This window comes from Xyrauchen texanus, chromosome 36 (genome assembly GCF_025860055.1).
Source record: "Xyrauchen texanus isolate HMW12.3.18 chromosome 36, RBS_HiC_50CHRs, whole genome shotgun sequence".
Taxonomy (NCBI): Eukaryota; Metazoa; Chordata; class Actinopteri; order Cypriniformes; family Catostomidae; genus Xyrauchen; species Xyrauchen texanus.
The window spans coordinates 34,399,091-34,413,527 of NC_068311.1; the positions used below are offsets into that span (position 1 = coordinate 34,399,091).

General features: G+C 43.7%; 1 protein-coding gene across 1 annotated transcript in view; it reads right to left on the reverse strand.

Annotated features, from left to right (window-relative positions):
- LOC127629665 (tyrosine-protein kinase receptor UFO) overlaps window positions 1-14,437 on the reverse strand; it is a 93,060-nt gene that overhangs the window by 13,660 nt on the left and 64,963 nt on the right. The window contains exons 13-17 of the mRNA XM_052106868.1: window positions 5,060-5,155; window positions 4,874-4,951; window positions 4,693-4,785; window positions 3,119-3,240; window positions 1,800-1,909 (exon numbers count right to left, since the gene is read on the reverse strand). Of these exons, the coding sequence (XP_051962828.1) occupies window positions 1,800-1,909; window positions 3,119-3,240; window positions 4,693-4,785; window positions 4,874-4,951; window positions 5,060-5,155 (499 nt within the window). The remainder of the gene's footprint in view (window positions 1-1,799; window positions 1,910-3,118; window positions 3,241-4,692; window positions 4,786-4,873; window positions 4,952-5,059; window positions 5,156-14,437) is intronic.

A 14,437-nucleotide genomic window follows, 5' to 3' on the forward strand; every position in this document is an offset into this window, starting at 1 on the left:
GACACCAAATTTAACATACCTGTTCCCCATTCACACCTGAGACCTTATAACACTAACGAGACACATGACACCGGGGAGGGAAAATGGCTAATTGGGACCAATTTGGACATTTTCACTTAGGGGTGTACTCACTTTTGTTGCCAGAGGTTTAGACATTAATGGCTGTGTGTTGAGTTATTTTGAGGGGACAGCAAATTTACACTGTTATACAAGCTGTACACTAACTACATTACATTGTAGCAAAGTGTCATTTCTTCAGTGTTGTCACATGAAAAGATATAATCAAATATTTACAAAAATGTGAGAGGTGTACTCACTTTTGTGAGATACTGTAGCTACAGAGTACTACACTATTATCGATAGTTGAGACACAAAATTTGGCAGGATAGTCTCAAACACCCCTGCCAATATTTTTGCAAATGTATGGGTTAAAATCTGAATATTTTTAGACATTAATGGCTGTGTGTTGAGTTATTTTGAGGGGACAGCAAATTTACACTGTTATACAAGCTGTACACTAACTACATTATATTGTAGCAAAGTGTCATCCCTGAGTTAAGTGAAACAAAATATAAATCTAATATTTAATTTCCGTCTTTCTAAAATAGTAAAAAAAAATTTGTTCAAATTCACAAAATATTTATATATCATCTAGAGACCCTCATGACAAAAAGTAATCAAAAGAATTTTGACTCGTCAAACAGTTCAGAAGATATAGCATGATAAGTGATTTGGGAAACAGCCAAAGTTCACTCATTCACTTATTTCTTCTAAACGTTTGATTTAGAACTTTTTGCCATGAGGGTCTCTAGATGATACATGCTAAATGTTGTGTGAATTGGACCGACGGTGACCAGTGATTTGAGTATTCATTCCAAAATGAATACTCGAAAGAGCCGGTTCTTTTGGATCTACAGTGCAAAACATACTTGCCACCAGAATAGTCCAATACAAGAACAAATGACTCTTTTGAGCCTATACTTATTAGTTAATCGAAAACATATAGCATGAGCAGTAGAGTCTGATTCCCGAAAGAATGACTCTAATGTGTTGGTTCTTTCGAATCGACAGCGTGAAAAACACAGCACGACTGGTGTAGTCTGATTTCTGATTGAATAACACTAACGAGACTGTTCTTGTGAATCTACAACAAGATACATACATGGTGACTCATCTCAATCTGTGTGGCGGAGGACAATTCTCAGTTGCCTCTGCTTCTGAGACCTTCAATCCACGCATCTTATCACGTGACTCGTTGTGCATGACACCGCGGAGACTCACAGCCTGTGGAGGCTCATGCTACTCTCCGCGATCCACACACAACTCACCACACGCCCCATTGAGAGCGAGACCTACTAATTACGACCACGAGGAGGTTACCCCATGTGACTCTACCAGGAGACCAGGCTGGAGTCACTCAGCACACCCTGGATTTGAACTCGCGACTCCAGGATTGGTAGTCAGCATCAGTCCTCTCTGAGCTACCCAGGCCCCCGAACCCATGATCTTGCCAATCGCTACCAGCTGAGCTACAGGAACCCAAATACTACAGTTATCTCAAATATATGCAAAGTGATCTTCAAAAATTCAACTAGGGGTTTATAAGCTTGTAAACAACATACAAACCACCTGTCATATAGAGGCCACGTTTTTACCATTCAATCAGTTTCCGATGGATAAAATAAAGTCCTGTCTATTTTTGATGAATTTCTGATTTCATAACGGAAGTAAAATAGGATGAGTTCTCAACTTCAAACATGTGTGAGTAGGCATGAGTTGTTATGTATGTTTATACTCACATGCAGTTTCGAGCCGCCAGGTCCCTATGAATGAAGTTTTTGTTGCTCAGATACTCCATACCTCTAGCAATATCTGCCATGAACTTCACCAGCATCTGAGAGGGCAGGAACTACACAAAAGAGACAAAGACATTATGGACATTTAAAAAGCAGTATCAGGTTGATGTATCATCAAATCTAATGTAACATTTGATGTTAGATGTCCTTTTTTTGTATTCTTCTTGTGACAGTTAGGTGGTGCCAGAGTCCTTCTCCTAGATTCTGCTCTGACCATACACACATGTCCATTGACAATAACAAACACTGCAGACCAGTGGGCTGTATGAACATTTTTGCGGTACTAAATGTTCCTGTGGGAGTGTTTTGTGTTTTCTGAACATTTGCCTGATGTCTGCTCTTGTGAGAAACTTAATTTATGATTACACTGGAGTTTCACAACTTTAACCATGAGCATTCTAGCCTCAAAACAAACTTCTTGAGAGAGTGGTTGACCAGAAAATCCCTCACTGTGATTGCATCAGAAAGATTGGCCTTGGTTTCCATCACTATGTTTGGCATTCATGAGTAATTAACCCTTGTGCGACCTTCAGGACATTTTTGTTTTGTTTTCAATCATGCCAACGGCATAAATTTTGATATTTCATCATCAGTTCCTATAATATATCTATAATACACTGTGTACACAAGATAGTTAGACTCGGGACCTTCAGGACAAAAATGTCCCCATTGAAACCCATTAAACTGTAATATTTGATCCCAGTGCCATTAAAGCGTAAAATCTTGAATTCAATGATATGCTTTCATTCCGGAGCCCTGGCTTCAAAATTATAATTTTTTATATTTTCCACCAGATGGCGCCATTTTTCTCATGTTTAGCCTATGGAGCAAATACATCCTTTTCCCCTATTTTCTGTTTGCTGTATTATAGAGCATTTCAGGACAACTGAATAAATGATGCAGCTAAAATTGTTTGGGTGTGTTGATTTGGATGTCAGAGTGTGTTTTGTGTGTGTGTGTGTGTATTGAGAAATTTGTGTGTGTGCATGTGTGTGTGTGTGAGAGAGAGAAAGAGAGTGAGATAAAAGTGCTTTCAGAGAGTTGCATTAGCGCCAGATAGCATAAACTACCACATATGTATGTGGCACTGTTTAGTGTGACTTAATGGGCATAAAATACAGAATATTTATTTGTTGTTGTTGTTGTTGTTTTATCCATTTAAATGAATAGTTAATTCTAAATGAAAGTGTTATATAAGCAGTAAGTGACAGAGCAGGGTGTGTGTGAGTGTGTATGTGTGTGTGTCTGTGTGTTGAACTGACCACAGGTGAGTCGCCCAGTCTGGAGTACAGCAGGTAGCTGTGCAGGTCTCCATGCTTCATGTAGGGCAAAATAACAACAGGAGATGGATAACCTTCACTTTCCACTGTCTGCAGACACACACCTAACACACAAACAGTAATTAGTCATTTAGTTAATTACTATAATATAATAACTGCCTTTGAAATTACTTTTCTCTGTTGCTGATGTAACCAAGGCTAAAGGAAAATTAATAATAATGTGGTTCGAGAATTATAGGGTGGCCCCAAAAAAAGGGGCCACTATGTTTAATTGCTCATATCTTAAAACTGCATAAAGGCATTTGCAAAATTTTTGGCATACTTCTATGACTTTTAGTAAATCATGAGCAACAAAAAAATGACCAGTGGACGTTTGGGGGGCCTTCAGACGATGTTATTTAAGCTTCCTTTTTTCAAATAGTGTTCAAAAGCAGAATTTGTGACTTAAGAACTACACTACCCAGGATCCTGAAGGGGAAAATCCACCAATCAGAGAAATCACATCAAACCGCAGCAAAAGAGCTCTGCAGTGACCGGCCACTCCCACGACACACTGTGAATGACACAAACGAGTCTGCCGTTTGTGTCCTATTATATATTCAATTCCCTTTCAAGCTTTGCTAACACTCATAGGCAGTTGGTTGTGTAAATGGACTGTACGTTCTGTTACGCATTAACTGCATTAATGTTGAATGTCGAAGGCATACTTCTATGACAAAGACACGCTCATTATATGACTGATTAATGCAGGCTCCGTTAAATTAAAGATAATGTAAATATAATGAATCATATTGATCTACTGACACAAAACCATGGCTAGAATTAACAGTGTTCCACCGTGTTTTTTGAGTTTGGACATGAACTTTATTACCACCTGCTGGTGGAATCCCCAAACAGCATATGTAGGATCTGAGTTTATACTTTGTGCCGAAAACAGATGGGGTTATCAGGGATCTTACCGCATTGACCATACTTCTCAGGAAAATAGCAAACTGTGCTTTGCACCACTTAATTAACATACAATATACCCACAGTTTGCGCTCATACACCCAGAGATAGCGCAAGCACTCCCACCCACTGCGCTTAGAATGAGCGCTCTCACGAAAATATATAAGATAGGATAAGACGTGAAAATAGAGTCGTTAAGTACACAGTCTTGTCCCTTTGTCTTTTATGTGATTGTCAAACACTTTTTTATTTGACAGAACGGCCACTGTTGCACTCATCCATAGCTGTGCGATGAAATCATTTTCACTCAAATCAATATTTCATGTCCATTTATACAAAATATTTATTCATTAAATAGCCATAATGTACAGTCCGCTGCTTCGGGTTGAGATCTTGATCAGTGTTAATGTTTTATTTTTCGATAAATGACTTCATGGCTAACTGTACATGAAACCCGTTTGGTAAGCGTGCATTTCCTAAAATATCTCACTAGTCTAATTTACTAACAACAGGAAAGCCTCCTCAAGTGGAGTATTCAGGGTCTGATTTCCTAATTTACTGAAAAAGTAACAGAGGCATTGACCGACTCTTCCGTGTTTCATTCTTACCCAGAAGCCTCATGACGTTCTGATGGTCAAACTCTTTCATGCAGGCCGCCTCTCGCAGAAAATCTTCCATTTCAGTGCGAGTGCAGATAGCAACTGATGACAAAACAGTAACGGAATGAAGTTAGCACAATGAAAATGATTGCACATGTTTTTAGAGATTATGCTCTTGCTTTAAACTTACTTTTCATGGTCTTCACAGCCACTTTGAGCACAGAGTCCTCTTGAGTTAGCAAACCCTCCATAACAGAGCCAAACTCACCTACACACACACACACACACACACACACACACACACACACACACATTTACAATCTGACTGCGAATTGAAACAAGATGCAGATCTCAACAGCAGTTATGTAAGTCTCACCTTCTCCCAGTGTTTTTCCCAGCGTTAGTTTGTGTCTGTCCACCATCACGTCCTGTAACTTTTGTTTGAGCTCGTCGCTGATCCCCAGAGAGTTTACTGAGAAAAGAACAAGCCATACGAGACATTAGCATCAGTTTTCAAAGCTTAAAGTTTCATTATCATCATCATCAAAAAACAATATTCTTTAGAGAGAAACGTCTCGGGTTATGACTATAACCCTTGTTCCCTGAGAAGGGAACGAGACACTGCGTCGTTGAAAACGACTCTTTGGGGAACGCTCCTTAGCGTGCGCCTCTGAAGTATGAATGAAACTATTCCAATCTTGATTGGTGTTGCGTCATGACGTAACATGTGACGGCATAACCGGATGCATAAAAGTGACGCCGGCACACATACACATTAGCCTAGCGATGAAGCAAGCCGCTCTCAGGCCTTGAGGGGCGTGGCAGGACGATGCAGTGTCTCGTTCCTTCTCAGGGAACAAGGGTTATAGTCATAACCCGAGACGTTCCCTTCCGAGGGAACTTCGCACTGCGTCGTTGAAAACGACTCTTTGGGGAACGAATGCCCACTAGGCCACGCACCGAAAAAAGGCCTGCCCTAGGGTGAAACTGAACTCAGGCACTCAGCTAGGACGAGAGCACACGCGTCGCCAGGCGTACTAGGGAGGTGCAGACTGTAAAACCTGATGAAAGTGTGCGGGGTAGCCCAACCGGCTGCCTCACAGATCTCCTGGAGGGGTACTCCCGATAAGAGAGCCCTAGAGGACGCCATGCCTCTAGTTGAATGAGCCCTCACGGCCAAAGGTGAAGGCAAATTACGCACCTTGTAGGCCGAGATAATAGCCTGAACAATCCAATTACTAATGGTTTGTTTCGAGGCAGGGAGCCCCTTCTTAGGTGACCCAAAACACACTAACAGTTGGTCCGACCTCCTCCAAGAAGAGGACCTCTCGAGGTAACAGCTCAAAGCTCTGACAGGGCAGAGCAAATGGAGCCTCTCTTCTTCTGCCGACACATGAGGTGGAGGATGAAAAGCCTGCAGGACCGTGAGACCGTGCCGTGTTAGACGGCACCTTAGGCACATAGCCAGGTCTCGGGTGTAAAATGGCTTTAACTCCGCCAGGGGCAAACTCCAAGCAAGCTGGCGTCACTGCCAGGGCTTGAAGATCACCCACCCTCTTTAGAGAGGTAATAGCTAAGAGAAAAGCCATCTTGAACGTCAGGTCCTTGGGCGAAGCCGACTGAAGGGGTTCGAAGGGGCCAGGGATAACCCTTCGAGAACCACCGCCAGGTCCCAGGCAGGAACCCTGGACCTGGTTGTCGGTCTCATCCTCCATGTACCACGGAGAAAACGAATGACCAGCTGGTGCCTCCCCAGAGGCCCATCACTCAGTGGTGCATGGAACGCCGAAATGGCAGCCACGTACACCTTGAGTGTGGAAGGGAGAGACCAGCAGAGAAACGATCTTGAAGAAACTCCAGAACTGAAGCCACCGGGCAGTTAACTGGATCTACTTCATGTTCTCTACACCAAGTGGAGAACACATTCCACTTGAGGCCATATAATCTCCTAGTAGACGGAGCCCTAGAGCTAAGTATGGTTTCAACCACCCCGCTGATAGACCAGCATTTAGGTACTGAACCCCCTCAGGGGCCAGACCCACAGTTTCCACAGCTCTGGACGAGGGTGGAAGACTGTGCCCCCGCCTGAGACAACAGATCCCTCCTCAGAGGAATCTGCCATGGCGGAGCTATAGGAGTGAAATCATGTCTGAGAACCATACTCGGGCCGGCCACATGGGGGCAACCAGAAGTAGACTGATGCCCTCTTGGCGGACCCTTTCCAGGACTCCCGGGAGCAGAGCGATCGGGGAAATGCGTACAGGCGAAGCCTCGGCCAAGCCTGTACCATGGCGTCCAACCCCAGTGGGGCTGGATGTGAGAGGGAGAACCAAAGTGGACAGTGGGATGTCTCTCGAGACGCGAACAGATCCACTTCTGATGGTCCATATTTGTCCCATATCAACTTCACCACCTCTGGATGAAGTCTCCATTCCCCGGGCCTCAGCCCCTGCCTCGACAGGATGTCTGCTCCCTGATTCTGAACCCCCGGAATATACATTGCTCTGATAGACAGTATTTTCCCTTGGGACCAAAGAATTATCTGATGCGCCAGTCTGCACAGAGGGCGCGATCTGAGTCCTACTTGTCGGTTCAGATAAGCTACCACTGATGTATTGTCCGAACGTACTAGGACATGGTAACCCTTGATGTCTGGAAGGAAGCTCCTCAGAGCCCTGAACACAGCCAACATCTCTAGACAGTTTATGTGCCAAGAATGATGATGGTCCTGCCACAGACCCCTGGCAAAGCGGCCGTCCATGACCGCGCCCCAGCCAGTGAGGGAGGCGTCTGTCGAAACGGTTTTCCGGCGACATGACGCTCCCAACACTGGCCCTTGGGACAGGAACCAAGGTTTCTTCCATATTAGCAGAGAACGAAGGCACCTGCGCGTTACTCTGATTATACGAAATGGATTCCCGCTGGGGGAAAACCCCTTGGCTTTCAGCCACCACTGGAGGGGCCTCATGTGTAGAAGGCCCAACGGTACAATGTTGGATGCCGCTGCTATGAGGCCCAGCAGTCTTTGAAATTGCTTTACAGTGATGGCCTGGCCTAGCTTTAACCCGGACACCATCGCCATAAGGGACTCGATACGTGCAGGAGACATGCGTGCCTGCATCGTAACAGAGTTCCACACAACGCCCAGAAACTTTGTGCACTGGGATGGTTGTAACACACTCTTTTTGTGTTGAGTCTCAACCCCAAACTTCGAATGTGGCCAAGAACGACATCTCGATGCCGAACCGCCATTTCTCGAGACTGGGCCAGAATGAGCCAGTCGTCGATATAATTCAGTATACGGATGCCCTGAAGTCTCAGTGGAGCAAGAGCTGCATCCATACATTTGGTGAATGTGCGGGGAGATAGTGCTAGGCCGAATGGAAGAACCCGATATTGGTAAGCTTCGCCCCGAAGCGAACCTCAGGAACCTCCTGTGACATGGAAGGATGGATACATGAAAATAGGCGTCTTTTAGATCTATCGTGACAAACCAGTCCTCGGATCTGATCTGACTCACGATGACAGGAATAGTAAGCATTTTGAACCTGAACCTCCTCAGAGACCGGTTCAAAACTCTGAGATCTAAAATCGGCCTCAACCCCCATCCTTTTTGGAACTATAAAGTACCGGCTGTAAAGACCGGACTCCCTGTCTGAATGATGAACACGTTCTATGGCCTCCTTCAGCAGCAGAGATTGCACTTCTTGTTCCATCACCTGAGCCTGCTCGGAACCACTGTAGTCTGCACCACCCCAGAGAATTTGGGGGCGGTGCCCGAACTGCAGTCTGTACCCTGAATTTATTATATGCAGGACCCATGCAGATATGTTGGGAAGATGATTCCATGCCTCTACAAAATCTACTAAGGGAACCAGCCTCTCGAGGCTGGTCTCGGTGTTTTTCGAGCACTGTTCTCGACTTCCTGAAGCGGGATACCGGCAGGATTTGGTCGATAGAGTGCTTGTGACCACAATTGATGTGTGTTTTTTATTTTTTGACGCGAACGGCACGGTGTGCTTTAGCTGGAGATTGGTGTGGCCCGAGCGTCAGAGATGGCGGAAACCAACACCGATTTCCTGAGGACTCCGCTGCGAGAACCACCTCGGTTGCTCTGCAGCGGGGGCAGCCCTCCGAGGTTCTAACACCCGGTTAGGACCTCTTCCCGAAACCCTCCTAGCCTTAAGGACGTCCCTCAGGTCGGCCCCCTAGCTGGAGGGCTTCAGCTGGGAGCGTTTCCTCTGTTGCCAAGCTCCTGGAGGAGGGGCTCTAGAGGAAACGCTCTCCTTTTGCTCTGCGCGGTGCGAGGAGCTGACTGAAGGCTGGGGCTGATGTGTTTGCCCCACCCTACTTGACTTAGACTTGGATTTACGGGGAGAAACTGCTTGAACGCCGCAGATTGTTTCCTCGCCTCCTGAAACCTGTCGACGACCGATGTAACGGCGTCGCCGAACAGGCCAGAGGGCGAGAGCGGGGCATCAAGCAAAAAAGCTCTGTCTTTTTCTTTTATTCCCGATAAATTTAGCCACAGATGCCTCTCCGTGGTCACCATAGCTGCCATAGAGCGGCCAATAGCGTGGGCCGTCTCTTTAGTTGCCCGGAGAGACAGATCTGCGGCTCTCGCTAACTCCGCGATATCTTCGGAGTTGGCCCTCCCCTCGTCTAAATCTTTCAGGAGATCAGCCTGGTACGCCTGCAAAATCGCCATTGAGTGCAGGCACGAACCAGCCCGACCTGCCGCCATGTAAGCCCTGCTTATTAATGCAGATGTATCTCTGCAGGGCTTACTAGGCAGCGCCGAGGTTTTAAGGGAAGATGCCGACTCAGGAGAGAGGTAACCGGCTAAAGCCTCCTCCACACCAGGCATCTTCCCATAGCCCATATCCCGTGCCCCTAAAACATCGCTGTAATCGACCACACTGGGGGTGGAGACACGGGACGAATGTGGTTTATCCCACGATCTCGAGATCTCTTTGTGGAGATCGGGGAAAACGGCAAACCCGGCGCTGGGGTTGTGACGCGTGCTGCAGGAAACGCTCGTCTAATTTGCTTCCGACGTGCGTTCCCTGCTCATTTTGTGGCCAGCTAATGTTAAGTCTGGCCACAGCACGCGTCACAACCTGAATCAGCTCCTCAAAAGCCTGGCCGAAAACCGGCGTGCTTGGCTGCTCACGGTCGATCCGCATCAATGCTGAGCATTTCCACTTCCTCGGAAGCAGAGAGCTCGAGCATTGGGACCTGATCGTGGGCAGAAGAAGCGCGACGCGGGCTTCTGCACCACTCACAGTAGGCTCGGGATCCTCAAATGAAGAATGAGAATGTGCCGCAGCAGTCTCATTCTCATCTGCAAGATCCGCTGCGAACCCCACGATCTCAATCGCCGGCTGCCTCAACAGACGCGGGACCAGAACCGTGGGGAACGCGAGCCTGACCGTGCTCATCAAAGCACGCCAACCGGGAGCGCAGCACTCTCATGGGTAGTGCTTCACAACTTACACAGGCAGATCCCTCGAGAGCTGCCTGTGCGTGCTGCGCTCCCAAACAGTTCACACACAAATCGTGCGTGTCCCTACCCGTAATAAAACGAGGGCAGGGGTGCACGCACTTCTTGAACTGCTCGGTGGCCATAATTCGTTTAAATAGGACAAACAACACCAAATAAGACAAACAATATACATAGAGCGCTTGCTGAAGAGCGAAAGCTAATGTGTATGTGTGCCGGCTTCACTTTTATGCATCCGGTTATGCCGTCACATGTTACGTCATGACGCAACACCAATCAAGATTGGAATAGTTTCATTCATACTTCAGAGGCGCACGCTAAGGAGCGTTCCCCAAAGAGTCGTTTTCAACGACGCAGTGCGAGTTCCCTCGGAAGGGAACTCGGCTTTTGTATTGATGTCCACTGGTTGGGTGAATCTCACGAAAACATGTCCAGGTCCCATTTCACCCCAAAATCAAATGAAAAGAGGAAAAAAAAGTATAAGGAGAAAGAAAGCCTACATTCTCTCTATTACTGTAATATGTATATATATATTAGGGCTGGCAATCGAACTGTGTGTTGCTCATACAGCTGAAATTTCACTTACTGCCCTCTGGAGTAAACAGGTGGTACTACAAGCTTGCATTTCTCAGGAATCTTCCTTATTATGGTGCAATTAATTGAGTAAATTTTTTTTACACGTTATTTTTTGTCAAATTAATCGCACTGAATTAATGTGTTAGTACATTTGAAAGAATTGTCAGAAAATTCAATTTTATTTTACATTAAACAGTTTTTTTATATGTATTTCAAAGGGAATTTTCAATAAAATAATATACACAATTTTAACCAAGCACAAGTTGCTTATTTTCAGCAAATTCTCATTTTAAAATATCAGTAATAATATAAATCATTACTGTCACTTTTCCTTTATAAAATTAGCAGATTTCACATAAAAAAAAGCGTGTGCATGTAATACAAAAGTGGATGTTTTTGGAAAATTTGTAAAACATATTTTTCCAATAAGAAATGCCTGGAAACGTCCACCAGGTGGTATCAGACATCTATTACACTGAAGACAACAGGATTCTCTGCAAAATGTTTATGTTAATGACACACAGGCTTTAGGAAATAGCATATCAAGTATATTTTAGTTTTAAAATAAGGATGATTCGATAATTTTACTGGAAAACAAGACAAAGATACCCTTATTAGTAGATTTTTTCCAGTGCAATGTTTTTTTTTTTTCTTCAATGATCTTGACAGGTTTGGTGAGATTCACCTAGTTCCTCAGTGTCTCCTAATTTAATCATCAAGTTACACACTGCAAACCAAAACAGCCTGTCTGAATCAGAGTTAGGGCTGAGATCTGTCAACACTGAATGCAAGCTGAACTTTATATGTTATTGAGAAGCCAAAAATGTCACAAATGCTTTCTGCACTCCAAATGTACCGAGAGAGAGTAAAGAAAAAAGAAAAAAGAGAATTTTATGGAATTTGTCCAGATCATGACCTAAACCCTTTACAAGTGCTCAAAACAAGCTCACATTCATATGAATATTATCATTTCCTTCCTTTATCACAATCTAACAACACATGATGTCATGCTGTTCTGGATCAAATGGAAACCTTTAATACAGTATTTCATCTCTAGAGTAACACTGAGCTTTTGTTTCAGCAATTCAGCTCATGACAACAGTCAGATAAGCATGTGAGTTATAGTCAATATTTGGAAATACATGTTTAGCATTGAATATGTCTTACTGACATCAGTGCCAACAATAATATCTCTCATTTTCCATGAAATCATTTCCATTACCTTTTTGTTTGAAAATGCCTTGATTGAAATGAGTTTACCCCTTAAAACCACACCGGAACGGCGCTTTCAAAATGAAACCGTTTATGTGTGATTGTAGCCTCTGTTTAAGCCGCCACTGTTGAAAACACCAGCAGGTCATCAACATATTGGGTTCTGGGTGCCGATGTGCATTTGTCCCAACCAGGAATGCATTTGCCGTACAATGATGCATCAAGAAATTAACTAGTCACCGCTGTATACTAAAACCCTAGTAACTACACTCAACAACCACTTTGGAACACCTACATATTCATGCGATTATCAGCCAATCACGTGGCAGCAGTAAAGTGCATAAAATCATGCAGATATGGGCCAGAAGCTTCAGTTACGGTTCACATCAACCATCAGAATGGAGAAAAAAATATGATATCAGTGACTTTTGAGATATCTTGGCTGACAGAAGTGGAACCCAACATGGTCTTCTGCTGTTGTAGCCCATCCACCTCAATTTTTGACATGTTGTGCATTCTCAGATTACATTCTTCTCACCACAATTGTACAGAGCGGTTATCTGAGTTACCGTAGACTTTCTGTCAGTTCAAACCAGTCTGGCCATTCTCTCTTGACCTCTCTCATCAACAAGGCTTTCTGTCCACAAAACTGCCCCTCACTGGATGTTTTTTGTTTTTGGCACCATTCAGAGTAAATTCTAGAGACTGTTGTTTGTGAAAATCCCAGAAATACTCAAACCAGCCCGTCTGACACCAACAATCATGCCACAGTCCAAATCACTGAGATCACATCTTTCCCCATTCTGATAGTTGATGTGAACATTATCTGAAGCTCCTGACCCATATCTGTATGACTTTATACATTATCCTCTTCCCAATCCTGTAAAATTAGCCTAAAACGCCTAATCAAGGCATACCCAAAGTAAATTTAAAGCTGTTCTTGAACCGTTTGGAGTACATGCATGGTTTTGGTCACATTTGAAAGGGGACACTCAGTTTTTCCCCAGCAGTCAGAATTACTGTAAGTGCTACTGATTCTGAGTAATAGAAGTTTGAACACAATGAAATAGAAGTTTTTTTTTTCCGCCTGAAATTTTTTTTGCATACAGATGCCTGCAGATGACTATAACTTGTAGCTATTAGCTTGAGAACACAATGGGATCACAGCATGAAGCCTTACCTAGTCCAAGTTCAAATTTTAGAACAATACCATAAAAAATGAATATTTTACACATGTTTTTCTAAGGGTACACCCAGGCGTTTTACAAAAGTGCCTTTTGGATACTCCAAAAGGACCCTTTGGTAACCTAGGACAAAAAGGCTCCTACTTTTGAACGCTTCAACGTACAGTCATAATTTTGGGCTCTAATGAAAGATGACACTTAGAGCTATCATATTCCATATCCAGATCCACTATTAGTTTTGCTGACACAGAGTAACTGATGCATAAACACATTAGAGTGCCTTTTCCCTTCTTGAAACGAAATGTTGTGCATATAAAAGAGTCAAAACTAGTGCTATGGTGGACAATTTGTTTATATAAAAAATACACAACAAACTATTTACATGAATTTTTACACAAAGTATTTACAAACCATTATAAAATTGTACATGTTTCTAGCAACATGCCAGTCATTGTAGCAGTCACATTTGGGTACAAAGCACAAAGGCAGAACACAGGAAGAGTACTTCACTGGTGTCTTTGCATGACACTGCCTGCACTTCAGACGACCAGCGGTGCAAGATTTGGTGATGTGCAACAGCCTGTGATCTGCTCTTCGTGGAGCAGGAGATACGGGTCTGGCTGTGGAGTGAGACCCCAACTCTGCCAGCTCCTCAGCAAGGGTCTCTCTGAAAGCCCTCCTCTCTTGATGAGGTGCTGTCCTGCTGCTCCACTTTATGTGGCCGCTTGCTGAGTGGGGAGAATAAATAAATGTAATTTACAAAGCTAGACACAACTTTTCCATCTTTTCTGTATTATATATATATATATATATATATATATATATATATATAGTTTTTCTTTTCGAGTGTGTAAATATGCATTATTGTATGTATATTTACTGTAAATACTGTATACTTTGCCAATGTACTATGGAACAAAGAGATGGGCCTACACCTCCCCCCATCAATTCAGCATTGTAACAAATATATGGGCCTACACCTCCCCCACCTCCCCGCATTGTAACAAATAGACTCTCAAACACAACATATATTCTTATTTTCAACTTATATTTATTTATTTATATATATATATACAGTGAGGAAAATAAGTATTTGAACACCCTGCTATTTTGCAAGTTCTCCCACTTGGAAATCATGGAGGGGTCTGAAATTGTCATCGTAGGTGCATGTCCACTGTGAGAGACATAATCTAAAAAAAAAAATCCAGAAATCACAATGTATGATTTTTTAACTATTTATTTGTATGATACAGCTGCAAATAAGTATTTGAACACCTGT